This window comes from Alosa alosa, chromosome 10, assembly GCF_017589495.1.
Source record: "Alosa alosa isolate M-15738 ecotype Scorff River chromosome 10, AALO_Geno_1.1, whole genome shotgun sequence".
Taxonomy (NCBI): Eukaryota; Metazoa; Chordata; class Actinopteri; order Clupeiformes; family Clupeidae; genus Alosa; species Alosa alosa.
In genome coordinates this window covers 15,005,093-15,023,017 of record NC_063198.1, presented here as the reverse complement: position 1 = coordinate 15,023,017, position 17,925 = coordinate 15,005,093, and the positions used below count along the sequence as shown (strand labels likewise).

The following is a 17,925-nucleotide window of genomic DNA, read 5'->3' as shown; positions in this document are numbered from 1 at the left end:
CACTGTCTGAACGTCTCAATGCGTAACCACTGCTCTATTACCTTACATAAAGCCTGCAAAATCAACAGAATCATTGAGAGTGGTCTAGTGTGCACCCAGCCTGGGAGAATGAATACAAAAGATAGTGAAACCTAAAAAAAAAAAAGACTTGGAGTCCAGTGAATATGCTGTCTGGTTCTGTGGTTCATGCAACAGCACTGTGGGGATGTACTGTAACACATTATGACAAGTTTAATACTGTTAAGTATTAATAAGTAAAGGGACACCTGGGGCTATACCTCTTGTGTTTGTCTTTGTGGTGCCGAGTGAGTTGTCCGGTCACGTCCAGCCCGCGCCAGGATTCCGGATTAATCCCACTCTGTCGGCACTTCCTCTGGTGGCCGATAACGCCACTCACCCCTGGTCTCCTTGAGCGGCATGCTGCTGCTAATTTCATCTGTGCCGGCGAAACCCGAGACACCTTATTGATTCTACTTTCACCGTCCGCCGTGCCGTCATTATCTTCTCTGCTTCCCCACAACCCCACCTAACCCCCTCAAACACACACACACACACACACACACACACACACACACACACACACACACACACACACACACACACACACACACACACACACACACAGCACACAAATGCTGGCCTGCCCAAGAGAGTGCTGGAGAGATACTCAGTTGCTCCTCTTATCTGAGCTGTGTACCAACTGCAAAGGGGCTCAACAAACACTCTCTCTCTGTGTGTGTGTGTGTGTGTGTGTGTGTGTGTGTGTGTGTGTAGACCACTATTGTTTAGAGCTTAACAAGTAGGCTGAGGGGTTCTCAGTGTCTGAACAGATTATGTGCTTTGGTGTGAAAACAATTATTTGCTGGTCCACTTTAAAATGAAATGCTTATGATGGTAATCGTATGATGTAATCTACAGTGTATGTACAATGTATTTCAAAAGGCACCCATATGAAAAAAGCTGTAACCAATCTGACTCAAAAGGCTGACTGAGTTTGGATGTTGTTTAATCTGTAGGGTTTTTCAAAATGGTGCACCCTTAACCACATAGTTGTCATTCTGAAGTAACTTAAGTTTTTCAACAGAAAAGCAAAAAACAATACTTTCACATTTTTTGAAAGGCAAAGACAGACAGAGAGAGAGATGCAGAGAGAGAAAAAAACATACAGCAAAGCACCTCTTAAGTTAAGCAAACACAAGCGGCTGAGCAGAAACAGCTGTGTGCAATGAGCGTTGGCATTCAGGATGAAAATATATTAAAAAAAGGGCACTCCATAAAAATAATAACCGTCAGGCCCCATCATAAAAAAGCCCCTGGTGAGATGACCCAGCGGGCAAAGGGCCTCCAACGCCGCACCCCAGACACCCCTGTCACTACACACACACACACATGTACGCACGCACACACACACACACACACACACACACACAAACACGCACACACACACACACACACACACACACACACACACACACACACACACACACACACACACACACACACACACACACACACACACACACACACACACACACACACACACACATGCACACACACACACACCCACACACACACACACACACACACAAGATCCGATGGGATAACTCTTTCCCCCTGACAGGCCCTGCCACGCACTGGACCTGCGCGCTAGGTTCTGGGGTGCTGCCATGTTGACAGTGGCGCTGGGCCAGCAGTCAGAACCTCGGGGGCCAGAGTGCTTCAGCATCTGGGTGCAGGGCTTCCCCTGGATGCCAAGGAAAAGCCCTTCTGCTCTTTCCCTCTCTCAGACACACACACACACACACACTCTCTCTCTCTCTCCCTCACTCTCTTCCTCAGGCTCATCTGCATTTTGTTATTAGTCCTTCACTAATCCCCCACACACACACACACACATAAGACTCTGCCTCATTCATCTTTCACTTCTTTCTCCTCTCTTACCGTTCTACTATCTGTCAATCATTTAATTTCTATTTCTCTCTCTCTCTCTCTGTCTTCCTTCTCTTTTCACTCTCTCCAGCTATTAGCTAGAAAACACTTCAGAGTAGCACAAAGACAGACAGACAGACAAACAGACAGCTCTTCCCACAGCTTATTCTATTCCAACACCAAGAAGGCAGGCGACTGTAATATGGAACAGATTTTTCCTTTGTGTAAAAGGGAGTGGAACATGATTGTGATCGATGAAAAAAAACAGCACTGTAACAGCTTCTGTGGGCCACGAGAAGACAGTAAAATGTCCGGATAGACTGATAATGTGAAATGCTGCAGAACCTCCCAGAGTTTGTCGGCCACCCCTATCCCCAAAGGTGGGTCTGTGGCATAGGTGGCGGCGGGCCAAGCGCGCCGTCTCCCCGTGATTTACGAGGGCTCCGGGAGCCGACGGGAAAAGAGTGCAGGACTGCCGGTGCATAAATCACTATCATCACAATGACTACAGTATAATAAAACACCCATCTAACCCTACTCAGGGCAGACAGAGTCAAAGAGAGAGGGAGAGAGAAAGAGAGCAAGAGGGAGGGGGATCAGAAGAAAAAAGAGAGAAGGAAAAGGGAGAAAAACTTAAGGAATGGCAGAAAACAGAGAAGTGTGTGAACTCGGGCCGAGGACTGTTGCGACCGGAGAAAGCAACACCATGGCCATTCGTCACGCAGTCAATGGGACAGAAAAATGCCCTTTCATTCCCCCTGAGCGCTCTCGGGGATGCCCAGCGGGACGGCGCCTGCGGCAGACCCTCGAACTTCGATCAGCCTCAGCCTCTGGCTGATCCAGACACGTCAGCAGCTCAAACACACACACACACACACGCACATGCACACGGCACTGTGCCTGATACAGCATGCATTAACTGTCTCACACTCACACTAATAACCGACTTTAACGTGATTGTCCTAGACAATAAGTGCTCAGCTGATCCTGAGAGACGGGACTGATATGGCCAAGTAGGGGCAGAGTGGGGCCTGGGGCAGAGGCTACTGACACGAAGAGCAGCTTTCTGGGCTTCATGCATACGATAGTGGCTTCCATTTCTAGCCTGAGTATGTGGGTGTGTTTGTATGTGTGTATGCGTGTGTGTGTTTGGGTATCTTTTAAGTGTTAAGCTGGCGACTGATTTGTAAACAGTTCTTTAGGAAATGGGGGATTTAGTTTTGTGGTTAACTTCTACATTTTGCAGAAAACAGAGTAGGTGACCATACAATGAGATTAAGTAGATGGCCCAAGGGAGGAGAACCAAAGGCAAAATGTCCCCCTAATGTATCTATCTGTAAATATATAGGTACATTTTCTCAAACTTTTGCGAATAGTCTATTAGAAATACTTTGACAAAAAGACGTCAGAGAATGCTTTTGACTGATTATACTCTAATCAGTCAAAAGCATTCTCTGATGTCTTTTTGTCAACCTATTTCTAATCTCATCCTTACCCGGACCACATTAGTAGGCTTCAGTTAATCTTGCGCACACCCCAGACTTTAGATCCAAAACTAATTTGTTTCCTGGTAGTCAGTCACAAATATTTCTAGGCACTCAGCGCCCCCACATTTATCAAAGTTTTTCTCCCTCTTGCATGTACAAAGTAGCAGCATTGGCATGGTGATGTAACTGTTTTCAGTTGTGTGCAGCAACACCCCCCACCCCCTCCCACACACACGCGCATGCATGCATACACACACGCACACACATACTGAACTCATGTGGACTTAATTACTCTGAAGTCAAAGACTCTGGGCTTCATATGGTTAGAGCACGAACCCCTATCCAAATTCCACCTCCGTCCCCACACCACACTCCACCCTCCTATTTCCCCCCAAACCTCCACCCTCCAGCTCCTCTCACACACTCCCGGGGCTGGTGATTGACAGGCAGGGGCTTCAGTGCAGGGATTATGCTGGACGTGGAGGGATGGGAGGGGGGGATTAGGCGCTCTGAGCTTCATTAACCTGAATGTTTACACAAGCTGATCTCTCCCTTTCCTTCCCACAAGTGTCCCCAACCACCCCCACCCGCACACCCACCTCTACCCCCATGCCCTGGGAGAAGCCCAGCAGCCCCATCCCCACCTCTGCCCCCGCCCCCGCCAGACACGCTCCCGGCTGACCAGAGGTGCAAGAGCATGGGGCAGATCGCGGCAGAGTGGACGCCAACTGTGGAGTGTGATGGGTATACCACATGAGAAATCAGTGGCAGACGGTGAAAATAAAATGACAATTTAAAACTGCTGTTGCTGTGGAGAGTCAAAACCGTTTTGCCTCATCCAGAGATCCATTTAGTTGCAGTGTGAGTAGTAATACATTTTATTTGTAAATGCCTTTCAAGACACCCAAGGGCATTGTGCCATCAAAAATCTCAAGGGGACAGCAAAAAAAAAAAAAAAATGAAAACAGGTCAAAACACAGAAATACACAAAACAGGTCAAAACACAGAAATACACAAAACAGGGCAAAACACAGAAATACACAAAACAGGGCAAAACACAGAAATACACAAAACAGGTCAAAACACAGAAGAGAGTGGAGTTCTGAAATGTTTAAATTCAATGTAACATTTACAAAATGTTTATAAGTTTAATATTTCCAGCTGTCATCCCTATGTCTTTAGTGAGTTAAAGCACAGATGAAAATTATTTTCTTCCTTCAGTAAACTTCAAGAAGATTTAAGGTCAAGCAGAAAGCCCACTTATGTTTGAAAGCACAGATACATTTTTGTTTGTTCTTAGCCAACTCCAATGGGAATGACTTTGAAGTCTTCATAACCTCTTTCATTGGAGAAAAAATGTGTTTATTTATAAGACTGTTGAGTGTGCAACCCCTGTCTTTTAACAGCAGTTCCATGGGCCAGAGCAAGACTATATCCGCCGCCTACGCGCAATACCTGAGACCACTTCAATGTCTGAGAGAGGAGCAGAGAGAGAGAGAGGGAAGAGGTGGAGGGGCAGGGACAGGGGAGGTTGAGGGGCAGTAAATTCTTACTCATCAGGCTCCAGACTTCAAACGCCGTTGCTCCTACTTTGTTGCGTCTCTCTGAGGGGCCATTGCACGGTCCTGGAGTCGAAGTCGAGCACTAAAGATAACACTGGGAGCTGTTTGCTCTCAGATTAAAGGGCCTGAGGTAGATGGACTCTGTTCGTGGTTGGGGTGGTGGGGTGGGCTGGGTGAAAGAGGGACTCCCCAAAGGGCCGTTTTTCACACAACGAGGGCCCTGCATTGTTTAGTTACTCCAAGAGAGGTGTTTCCCCTCGGCAGCCGGGTGGAAAAACAAATTTGTCTTTCTCCTGGCTCAGGGAGCACGCTGAATGCCATGTGTGGACAGCAAAAAGAGGGATACTCTAGCTGCCTCGGGTGCCTTGATGGTTTGTTGATTTTTTTCCTCTCTTCACCAAAAAAAGATGGACATCTGTGGAATCTGGAAACAACTTCAAGATCGCTGAGGCAGTGAATTCATGTTTAATTCATTTAAACGGGAAAGGGGGTATTTTGGGACCCTTGCCCATATGGCCATCATTTTCTCACCTTAGCTAGAGTTAAAATACAGGGAGGTCTGCGAGGGTGTGTATCGGCTAAATTGCCATCCAATTTTTGAGAAAGGTGTCTGAAGTCTGGGAAAACCCCATATTGCTGTTCAATCTCTGTCCATTCAATTGCATTTCAGACAGAAAAGATATGCTGGGGGAAAGGGAGCAGAGAGAGAGAGAGAGAGAGACAGGGGGAGATGGTTAAGGGGGGAACATCTGGAACTGATTTTCGAGGGGCGCTTTGGACACGCCAAGGCTGAGCTTGTTTTGACTGGGATTCCTGGGGAAGTTGCTGTTGTTTGTTTTTGACTAGCAAGTGGGCTGCTAATTGATGAGCGCACCATGCCGACACTAAAAAGGAATGTCTTCATTCGCCATCGCTGGAGAGGGAGGGTGGGTGTGAGGTAGCAAGAGACAAAAAACACTGGAACTTTGAGTATGATAATTATGTTCTCAACAACACCTCTCTCTCTCTCTCTCTCTCTCTCTCTCTCTCTCTTTCAGTGTCTGTACTCCTTGGCTCCTGTGAAAAGGAGGATGTTCTGCCCAAAAATCCATCATCCACATTGAATGGAAAGCCCTACTGGCCAGCTACAGAGAGCCTTTTAAACCACATAGCTGAAAGCGGTTGGTCAAAGCTTGATAGGGTCAGAGGCCTGGGGAAGCCTGCACCGATAAGGTGATGACATGGAGGTGAATAATGCTTTGTAAATGTACAGCATAGAAATATAGGCTTGTCACTTTCATCTTCCATTCTATCTTTGATTCCTGAATGTGACTCTCTCTCTCTCTCTCTCGTGGTATTTCTTTCTCTCTATTTCTCTGTCTGGTCACGTAGGGGAAAAGCTCCAATTGGCATGGCGTGTGCCATGTACGAGTCACGAGGTGCGAGTCTGTCGAAGAGGGAGTCTGAAAATGACTCAGACATCTTGGGCTGTCTCTTCCTCAGATGGATTAAGTGCGAATGAACTCATGGCGAAGCGTGCTCCGAACGACTGCATATGCATAAACCATAAACCCCCGAGAAATTTGCCAAGGAAAATGAACCACAAAAGCCGGTGCGGTCCAAAAGGAGTGGAGCCGAGGTGGTGGAGGAGGAGGAGGAGGAGGAACATTAGAGACTCGCCGTTTTTGGAGATGGCATATATGCGCGAGAGCAAAAACCAGCATAAACAGGCCATCAAAAGCCACCGAGAGTCATGATTACGGGCCTGCTTTGTTTGGGTCTTAAGTGACTCCTTCAGCACAACCTCACTGCCCAGAAGGCAGAGAAAGTCTTCTCCTTGCTCTGAATTACTGTAAATCTACCTCGAACGGGTGCCAAGAATCTGTAGGAAGCTTTAGCGTCGACGCACAAGCTTCTAGAGAAGCAGGGGCTTTTCACCGGCAAGACCGTAGAGACAGATGATGATGATTGGGAGTGACACGTCCCAGGTCAGGAAATTTGCTGGCCGCTGATGTCTGTTTCGAAGCATCTAATGGCGATTTGTTCAAGAAGATGGCTGCTGGATGCGGGCAGCTGGTAGCCAAGGAGTGGGTATTTACAGAAGAACTGGAGAATGCCAGTGGTGTGTGTTTACATGTATGTATGTGTGTGTGTGTGTGTGTGTGTGTGTGTGTGTGTGTGTTGTTGGGGGAAGGGGGTGTTGAGGCGAAAATAAAGTTTGACGATGATATGTTTTTATTAGTCGCGTCACTGGTCATGTGGAACTCAAGTATATAATGGAGAAGAAGTCGGGTGAGCTGGGCCTGTCACCTGTGATTTTGGTGAACGTGTTAAAAAAAGGCTGCCATCGGCTCCCCACGGCTACCACGCCGCTGTTTCCACCTCATGGCCTCAGCTGGTGAAACTGTATCTGTGAGCAAAGGGTGCACACACACACACACACACACACACACACACACACACACACACACACACACACACACACACAGTAGATTAGGTGGGATGTTATTCCCTCTGCTTATGAAAATACAAAAAAGTTAGAGATTGGAGAAACGCTTCACTGAACAGAAATACCTTAAAACCACACAGTTCTAAATAATGTTCTAATTGTCACTCCCAAGCACTCCTAAATCCTCTAAATGGTTTTGTGTGTATGTGTGTTTGTGTCCATAAACCATATATCAGTGCTTATATATAATACATTAAATAAGAATGAATAATATCATGAAAATAGCATCCTTGATGATAAAAATCATACAAAAATAAAATGTCTCGGCAGTATAAGTAATCCTTTCACAAAAAAATATCTTTAGGGGAAGCACCTCACTAAATGTCTTTGGAGGATTAGTGGTCTTTCTCTAAAGCAGAAGATGTATCAGACACTGCAAGTTAAATTAGATTAATTCATCTGGAATTCTTGTTAGTGTGGAGGGTGTGACAGTGAATTCTTGCTCTTGCAGTCAGGCAACTAGGAGGTCTCGAAAATCCAATTTTCTTTAATTAGTCTGTTTTGATGTCCCATGTTTAGTAACACCCAATGTGGTAATACGGCATCAGATTCCAAGCGCGTGTCTGGTGAGGAAGAGTTAGAAAAACAATGATTTTTTTTTTTTTTTTTTTTTATTCATTACTTATGAACAAATGATCTTTTTAATATATGATTTATAGAAATATTTCAGAAGTGTAATTTTGTTTTAGACTGACAAATCTAGATTTTGTAAATTGTTTTTCACTATTTTTTTGCACTACTTAACATTATTCTTAGTTTTTCCCATAAGTATTTACAGGATTTGTCCAGTTTACTATGTTACGTTAAGTGTATAGGTATTGCTTAAAGATCATTTTTATATACTCGTAACATATTTCAAACGCAAAACTAAAAATGTTATCCAAATTGTTATCACTCCCGCCCATCAGGGTCCCTTGTATGCAGATGTCTCTTCAGCCATTCTTATTTACGCTAATTAGACTCTCCGTTATGGAGGTGACAGAAAGTGACTACAGGTCTGACCCACAGCTCCCGTCCTGCACCTCATTATCCCATCAATCATCTGGCTCATTCCCTGCAAATGGAGCCCTGGGGTAATACAGGTGAACTTCTCCTATCAGATTTGGGCGACGGGTGACTAATGAGCTTCACTGAGTAGGTCGGGAAAGTGAAGAGAGCTGACCTTGTGGAACAGGTCATCATCAACAACAGAGAGGGATAGCTGGTGAGTGTGGAATACCGTGGTCAATTTAACCATCTGTGTCTCTCTGCCCATTTGAAAGTCTTGAGGTCTGCTTTCACTGAGAATCACGACTGGACAACCAACCTACTAGGCTACCGTACTGGGCTTGTGTCATGTGCACATCGGTGGGGTGTGTTTGTGTAAGTGAGAAACAGTAATTGACCTTTTCAGTACCCACTTTCTAAAAGACTGGACTGCAGTTTGCGCCTTGCTCCCATCAGCCATCACCCCTACCTCTCTTCCCCCCTCCTCTCTCTCTCTCTCTCTCTCTCTCCCCCCACCGTATGGACTCCACACTCGACTCAACGCTGCAAATTTATTGACAGCCTTTAAAAATATTTACTGCAGCACTTCCTCCCCCGATGGGCTCCCTGCCTGTAATCTCCCTCTCCGTTTATTAGATCATTTGTCAAAGCCCTCAGCTTTTCTTCTCTCCTTTTCGGTTTGTCATCCTCCTCCTCCTCCTCCTCTTCATCCCTCAACTCTCACCCACCTCCTCACACACATGCATAGACGCACATACACACACATGCATAGACATGCACACACACACACACACACACACACACACTCACAGACTTCCTCTTCCCCCTTTGAGAGAGAGTTATTGAGCAGTGGAGTCTGGGCCTGGAGGATTAACTCTTTCCCTGCCTGCTGCTTCCTTTTTAAAACAAGAATTTACAGCTGATTAGCCGGCGCGGCCGAGGGCAGCCTATCCCAGAAGGGGAGCGCACCAAAACATTTATGCAAGGCCCGGCGCGAGGGGCTCCTGATGGGAAACACGTGTGGCGTAGAGCGGCCATACCGAGGGGGTCCCACCACAGAGAGGGGGGCTGGAGCTCACATATGAGTGGAAATGGTAGGAAAATCAGAAAACAGAGCAGCCTGCTGGGGAGGGGTGTGTGTGTGTGTGTGTGTGTGTGGAGGGGGGGCTACTCATTTGATCTGGGCACGGTGATAAATAAACAGAAGAAGTGGATATGACGGGGGGTTCAGGTTTGGTGCAGGCCTCCGTGTGTCGGGCCCTTTTTCCCCTTCCTCCACTCACTCATTCACTCTCTCTCTCGCTCTTCAAGTCATCCTTCACTCCCTCTACTCTCTTCCCTCCTCTCTGTCTCTCTGCACTGCCCCCCCTCTCTCTGTCTCTATCTTCCTCTCTCTGTCTCTCTACATATCCCATCCTCCTCTCCTCTGCTCCCTCTCCCTATATCTCTTTCACTCTATCTCCCTCTCTCCCTTCTCTCCAACTTGCCCTCTCTCTTTTATCCCTCACTTTTTCCTAGCACTTTCTCTCCCTCACTACTCTCTCTCTCTCTCTCTCCCTGTCTCTCTCTCTCTCTTTGGCTAAATATGGAAAAAAGAGAAATGGAACCTGATTGAAATTCAGCAGCAGGCTGACGATGAGGTTGGTGGGCAGAGGAGAGGGGGGATGGGGGGGGGTTGCTGTGTTATTATTGGGGTGCCGAGCGAAGCTTTGGCACAGGGGGCCTCAGTAATGGCAGCGCCCCTGTGTGCGCACCATCCCCACCACGCGGCCGCAGAGCACGCCGGCCCCCACCGCAGGTATGTCCCCCGTCTCCACGGGTAACCCCCGCCATGGCCAACGAGCTGTCAGAACCTGTCTCCGCTCTCCTCAGCCTAACGAGACCTGACCAGAGCCCCGACCAGCCAGCGACTTGAGTTTTCAGTTCCACTGAACTCCGGCTGAGGTATGGATCTCCCACACCCCCACCCGCCGCCACCCCTCTGTCCCCCCACCCCCGTCCCGCAACCTCCAGCCTTCCTGGGCTGGTCTGATAGGGACTGCCAGCTTTTGTTGGTCTGTCACAGTGGAAAAGATCCTCTTCTACCAGGGCCGCACTGAATCGGAGCCAGGTGGAACTGGAATGGACAAATGTATACAAAACATTAGGAGGCCAGTGCGGTGGAACGAGCCGCATGTGGTCAAAGTCAGCATGGAGCGTGTGTGCGAACATGTGTTCATATTGGTGTATATTAATTGGTCCCAAGCCAGGAAGAATAAGGTCTCATTGAGGACTCCCGCTGTTAAAAACTACAACATCCAGTTTGCTTTTTGAATTAAATAGTTTCTGGGCCCAGTGGTTACTGGGATATGCTATGGAAGCAGATGATCAGATTAAAATATGGAGCTACTACACATTTACTGTAGACACAGAACAAATAAGAATTGGTCATGGATCATGTTTCCTATAGAAGGAAATTACATGGAGTGAAGCCGATATTTCATTATAAACACATACACAGCAGTGGAGAGAAAAAAAATCCATTGTGGTTTAAAAATGGCACAACAGTAATGATACAATGGTATGTTACAGACCTGTCTCATCCTCATTTGGCTCTACAAGTACCTCAACATCAATTGTGTCTGCAAGCTATGATTACAGCATTGCATGATCTATTTTTAATATGTTCATCTCACATGATTACCCATCATGTTTCTTTGCTGGAGAGTGGACGGCAAAGCAGGGTGCTTTCCTCAAGTTACTAGCTCTGGAGCGGCATAAAAAATGCCGTCCCTGGCCAGCAGTGGAGCACCCACAGCCAACACAAACACAACAGTGCCTTTCAAATTAGAGACGGTAAATGCATTTGACTCGGTGCCCTGCCATGGCTCATGCGTGCAATTAATATTGCCCTCATCACCGTACCCACGCTCAAACCGATTGGTTTACAGTTCAAGGCACGCTGATCCCCACCCCACTCTCTACAACCGCCAATGCCAACCGCACCTCCACCCCCAAACACTGGATTCTATTGTCTGACTCAGACACATATGGGCATGCATACTTGACATGGTCATCCTGCGCTAAGGGCAGACGTGTCCAGCCGTGGTGGTACAGTGTAGAAAAGATCTGATATGGAGGTGCTGAAAAGTTGGACCCCAGTGTTGACAGTGTTACAAATCTGATGGAGAGTGGTCAAGTGTGCAGTGTAGGTGTAAAGTAACAAACGTACATTTTAGTACACGTTTTGTGGACTATAAATGTCACTGCTGAAGATGATCTGTGGATGGACATCTACACTTTCATGTTGTGCAGGAGCCTGCTACACACAATATGTTTTGCAACACATTTGAACGGTGTAGCTGAAAGGGACTTTCAAAGAGTTTTCAAAGAGTTTGCCAACATAACTCTTGGGATAATGAAAACCCACCTCGAAACATATCTCTGGGTTGAGTTAGATGTAATCAAATTCAACTCTTAACTCAATTTATGAGTTGCTGCTATGGGTCTAATCGAACAAATGGAAGTCAGGTAACATATTAGGCCTACGGAGTGCATTTTGTAAACTAAAAGAAATGGTCTGGAATATGAATCTGAATAGTTAAATAAAAATCCCTCACGTGTTTTCTGATCACAGCATATCATACAATGCTAATCAGTCCAGTGTTTAACAGAACAAATCAATTGTGCGGGCTGCAGATATCCACACAAAGGTACCCTTTCACAAACTAATGGTCTCTCACTGATGTGAAGGTCAATGGTAAACTAATCAGCTCTGTGGAAGGCACAGGAAGTAATCGCGTTAGCGCTCACTAAGTCTTCTTGGAGAACATTTATTCCTCACCCAGTCTGTCAAAAAGGCTAGATGTCATCTGCCACCTCTATACCCATTTTTCTAACAGAGCTTTTGAGTCAGTGAGTATACAAACTGCAAAATGATGCTGTAGATCGCGAGCGACGTACAAAATAGTACAAAACATAGTTGCACATAATCAAGTGAATTATGAAACCACACTAGATAAAACAGATTAAATACAAAATTGTTTGTTTTTGTCCTACCAGTGTTGAAAAACAATATACACCAAGCATACATCGCAGATGTGTTTGGTGTACACAGTCAAACAACATCAGCACGTTCTGCTCAATTTGAATAGATTTAGAGTGCTTTTACTGTTGGTTTTATCTGAGACACGCACACTTGAAGATATGTTATTTTCAGTGTTGGATGATTGCACCATGAGGCAAGGTGTCCTAATACAGGGATCCGCATTCAAACGCAGTCTGATAGCATTCTAATGCTAACAGGGGACAGGGAGCACAGTAGGATATCACTTCATCTTGTCTTACTAACTGTCCCTCCTGATCATGCTGTAGATGTTGATGTGATCTTTTACTTCAGCACTGCCAACATTCATATCTCAGCTGTGTTCATGATGTAACAGCTTTTTCAGGTGGTAGAAGGCAAAGATTAGTTACAATTAATGCAATAATTATGTTCACATTGCTTGTCAGTTAAACTGCCCCTCACATTCTCAATAATGTATTAATAGTTCAACAGTACTTGTTTTCAAACATATAGTGGGTGTGTATCAATCACTCATTACCCTAGGCCCTCTTATAACAGCTATAGTCACTAAACTAACTTCCATCTCCCTCCATGTAGACTCAGTAGAATGAATGAAAGGGCATAGGCCTGTTATTGGCTTCGCGTCGCGCCTAACACCAACCCTTAGTTGTTCTTGTCACTTGAACCTACGGCCTCTTGGAACTTATTGCTTAAATAAAACTATATTCCTCTTTTTAATCTTTTAAAATGATATTTTACTTAAACTTGGTTGCTGGAATTTAAGCATATGTCCTCCACTTCTAAAATAGGCTATCATTTCCTGTATTTACATTTCTGTTTTTGTGCTTCTGAAAGACTGCTCATTTTTCACCAGAAGGAACAGAGATTTAAAAACGGTAACCGGAATCATATTTGTCCTTACCTCTCCATGGACAGATGTAGGCCTTATTCTATTTTCTTCCTTATGCATTTAACAATTTAAGTGCAAATCCATTGAAATCAACAATGTAAGTCCAATTTTCAATTGAAAACATCCAAATAGTGGGTTAAATACTACTTACAGTAACACAAAAGAAAGTACATTTCTATAAACAAGCAAGCAAAATCTCTTGTTAATTCGTGTGGAACAGTCGAGAGATAGGCCTACTCACAGGAAAGATTTCTTTGTAATGTTGGATGCATGCTGCCATCTAGTGGACATGCAGCACATTTTCAACAGTTTCAACGATAGGGGGCGGCATCTAGGAAAAGGTTAGCATAAAATCCAAACAGCCGCTCTTGGTCCATCTCATTGATTGATTGTTTACAGTAAATTCCTGAGATTGTAGCAGTTAGCAGTTGCGCACATAGTTCTACTTTCCAAATATAATTGCTAACCGAGTCTAAATCAACTAGTCAACATGGGATGTGATGGTGGAACTATTCCTAAAAGACACGAGTTGGTGAAAGGGCCTAAGAAGGTAGAAAAGGTAAGAGGTGCAGGTACTTAACGTTAGTCGTAAAACGCACTAACAGCTTAATGCTAGCTCCATGTATGATAGGATAAGCTAACTGAAAGTTAGCTAATCTAAAGATGGCATAACGTTAACGAGTTGCACTCTGAAATATTCTAGTTACAGTCAGCAAACATACAAGTATTATTTTATCGTTAAGTTACAACGATGTCATCCGCGCTTTATCGTTAACGTTAGCGTTATCAATTTTAGGCTAAACATTTTAACACTGACAGTAAGGTATGGCAACGTCAGCGACTGCTAGCTTCTAACTTTAACCAGAGGAGTTCTTACAAATTAGTTTGCTTGTTTGTAGGCCTTGTAAGTTAAACTTAAGTGGCGTTATGCAACCTTTCTGTTTAATGGCAATGGAGTATGAAGACATTTATTTACGATTTGAATGCGCATTGTAGGTAACGTTTGTCAGTTATGTTTATGGCAAACTAGCAGAGGCGGACAGAGTACACAGCTTCATTACTTGAGTAAAAGTACAGATACCCCTTGCTAAATTTTACTCAAGTACAAGTAAAAGTGCAACAGTCAGATGTCTACTTAAGTAAAAGTACTGAAGTACTTGTTTTTAAAAGTACTTGAGTATCAAGAGTACATTTTCTAAATATTGCATTACTACTGCCACAGTGCTTACATTTATGTACAGAAACGTCCTACATGGAGTTATGAAAAATGTTAATGTGGAGAATGTAAAAGGAATTGAAAGTAAAATCAAGTCATTTTCATCTTTTTACCATGTTGCCAGGGATGGGCAGTATTTCTAATACATGTATTTAAAATACGTATTTCAAATACAAAATACTATTTTGTAATTGAAACACATGAAGTGAAAACTACTAACTTTAACTTGTTCAGCAAATTGAAATAGTCTGGCGAGGTGGGGCCACGGGTTGGCACATTCCCAGGCATCCAGTAACCTGCTACGTCTTCATCCATTGTTTCGTCCATGGTTTCTTCTCTTAATCTAAATCTGACCATGGAGTTGACTTTGGCGGAAAGCTGAAGGTGATTGCTTGATGGGCTGTCCCAGCACAGTGGTGCCTGCACAATCCAATCACATTTGAGAGGGAAACAACAAATTGAGGGTTTCCGAAAATTTTCTTTTTTCCTTTTTTTAGAAGAAGTAACGGGTACTCACGGTTATGGATAGAAATGTAGCGGAGTAAAGAGTACAATATTTGCCTCTCAAATGTACTTCAGTAAAGTCATGAGTACTCTCCAAAAATGATACTCGAGTAAAGTACAGATCCCTCAAAATTGTACTCAAGTACTGTACTCAAGTAAATGTACTCCGTTACTGTCCGGCTCTGCAAACTAGCTAGCTTAGACTTCTGAGCATGAGCTTAACCTTATTCTAGATGGTTGTAACTTGTACACATTTCTTGATGTTCTAACGTTAATGTTACACACTGTCACAGCAGATTGTGCGTTTGAGTTTATGATTAACGTATACCGAATGATTACTCGAATACCGGCGCCCATTGACTTACATTGAACACATGTAAACAAAACCTCAATTATGTGCTCAAACTAATGCCGCTGACTTATGACAACAACCATTCCACTTTGATACAAAACTACATTTTTGTACAACATTTATCCAGCAAAAATTACAGAATTTGGATCAGGTAATGTGGAGAAATATCGATATTAAGAAAATTGCCGCCATGTGGCCTTGAGTTAATGGCATTTCCCCTTTCCATGAGTCACATTATAACAGGTCACGCCGGTGGCCGTTATCCCTCACATGTCAGAGTAATGACATTCAAAAACGTACCTTTATATTACATTACAATTTATAAAGGAACAAAATGTCAAAAGAATTAAGCAATATGTTAGCTGGATGACACGAATATTAGTAAGGAAAAACAAGTAGACCTACTCCATAGTCACGTGTGCCTGTTCATTCATTCCATGTCAATAGAACAAACCAAATTAGAATAGGCTAGTAATGCAATACTACATATATACATACATACATACATATACATAGATACAGAGAGAGAGAGAGCAATACAGAACAGGTTGTCGGTCTGAACTGAAGTTAGTGCTGCATGTAAACACACACCTGTCACGCTACATTTATATGTGTATGTATGTAATGTAATGTGTGTGTGTGTGTGTGTGTGTGTGTGTGTGTGTGTGTGTGTGTGTGTGTATGTATACACACACACACATTACATATGTATGTATGTATGTATGTGTGTGGATATATGTATATGTGTATATATATATATATATATATATACATTACATACATACACATATCCGTGTTTCCCACAGAATTGTGGCGGTAGCTGACTTGGACAGAGGGGGTTAATAAGATCGTCTTGGTAGTGTATAAACTTAGGTCTAATTGAGTGCCTGTCACTTTAAGATGTTTGTGATTAACACAGTTAACTTTAAAAGGCTGCCGATGTGTGGATGCAATTCAAAACGTTTTCTACAAAGTTAAAATAAAGGTTCCTACTTCTCCTTGGGACAAGCACTTTTGAATTTTGGAAAACACTTTTCCATTTACATCAGGAAAGTCAATAAAATGAGCCCTTCAATGAAATTGACAAGCAGCTGTAAGTAGGCTAAGCATGCTAAATTCTACATCCAAACAGTAATCTAACGTTAGCTTTGAGATACTGCTTGATTGCATGACTTAACTTTAAGTTTAGTCTCTTCAATGTAGCCTACTATGTTGTGATAAGACCTTAGCAGAGCTAACTTCAATGCAGCAGTTTTGAACAAATTTGTGCTTCAGCATGGTCACGATGTTAATCGGATTTAATAGCAATTTAGCCAGACGTCTTCTATGCAATGCTTCTATGTGGCAACAACAATCCTTCAACAATCGTGAATATTTTGTTAAATGCACATGCAGAGGAGGGGCAGCAGGCTACGACAGAGAGCGGGGCGGGGTAAGGAAAGGCTGCGTGCGTAAAAAACGCAGCTCAATGGCAATGCAAGGATTTGATCTTATATTTAAATTAAATTAAATTAAACATAGAATATTCATCTGTGGCGGCCGAATTTTGATTTGTGACGCCCCGCCACAGATTAGTCAATGTATGGGGAAACACTGCATATAAATGTAGCGTGACAAGTGTGTTTACATGCAGCACTAACTGTTTACAAGCAATAACTTCAGTTCAGTAAAACCGACGACCTGTTCTGTATTGTTGTTCTCTCTTGTTGACCTCTCTCTCTCTCTCTCTCTCTCTCTCTCTCTATATATATATATATATATATATATATATATATATATATATATATATATATATATATATATATATATATATATATATATATATATATACACATACATATATATATATATATATATACACATACATATATATATATATATATATACATATGTATATTTACACATACATATTTTGTGCATTTATATGTGACAAGTGTTTACATACAGCAAAAACTCTTCTGCATTGCCCTCTCTCTCTCTCTGTATAAATATATATATATATATATACATACATATTTGTGCATTTATATAAATGTGGCATGACAAGTGTGTTTACATACAGCAAAAACTCTTCTGCATTGCCCTCTCTCTCTGTATATATATATATATATATATATATATATATATATATATATATATATATATATATATATATTATATATATATATATATATATATATATATAAACACATATATGTAAACACACTTGTCACGCAACATTTATATAAATGCACAAATAGGCTGACACCAGACATAATTTCACTGCATTTCTTACTTCCAGTAACTATATGCATGTGACAATAAACTTCCTTGTATCCTTCATCGAAAGACACAACATACATGTCAAGACATCGAAGACACAACATACATGTCATATGTACATGTAAGTAATTAACTGGTACACTTAATAGGTTTATTCCACTGTATCAAAGAGTAACAAGGTTG

The 17,925-nt window shown here is 43.1% G+C and overlaps 1 protein-coding gene across 1 annotated transcript in view; it reads left to right on the top strand.

Moving 5' to 3' along the window:
- The first annotated feature begins 13,802 nt into the window (after positions 1-13,802).
- rtf2 (replication termination factor 2) overlaps positions 13,803-17,925 on the top strand; it is a 38,389-nt gene continuing 34,266 nt past the window's right edge. Inside the window, exon 1 of the mRNA XM_048255502.1 lies at positions 13,803-13,967. Within this exon, the coding sequence (XP_048111459.1) occupies positions 13,899-13,967 (69 nt within the window). The 5' untranslated portion in view covers positions 13,803-13,898. The remainder of the gene's footprint in view (positions 13,968-17,925) is intronic.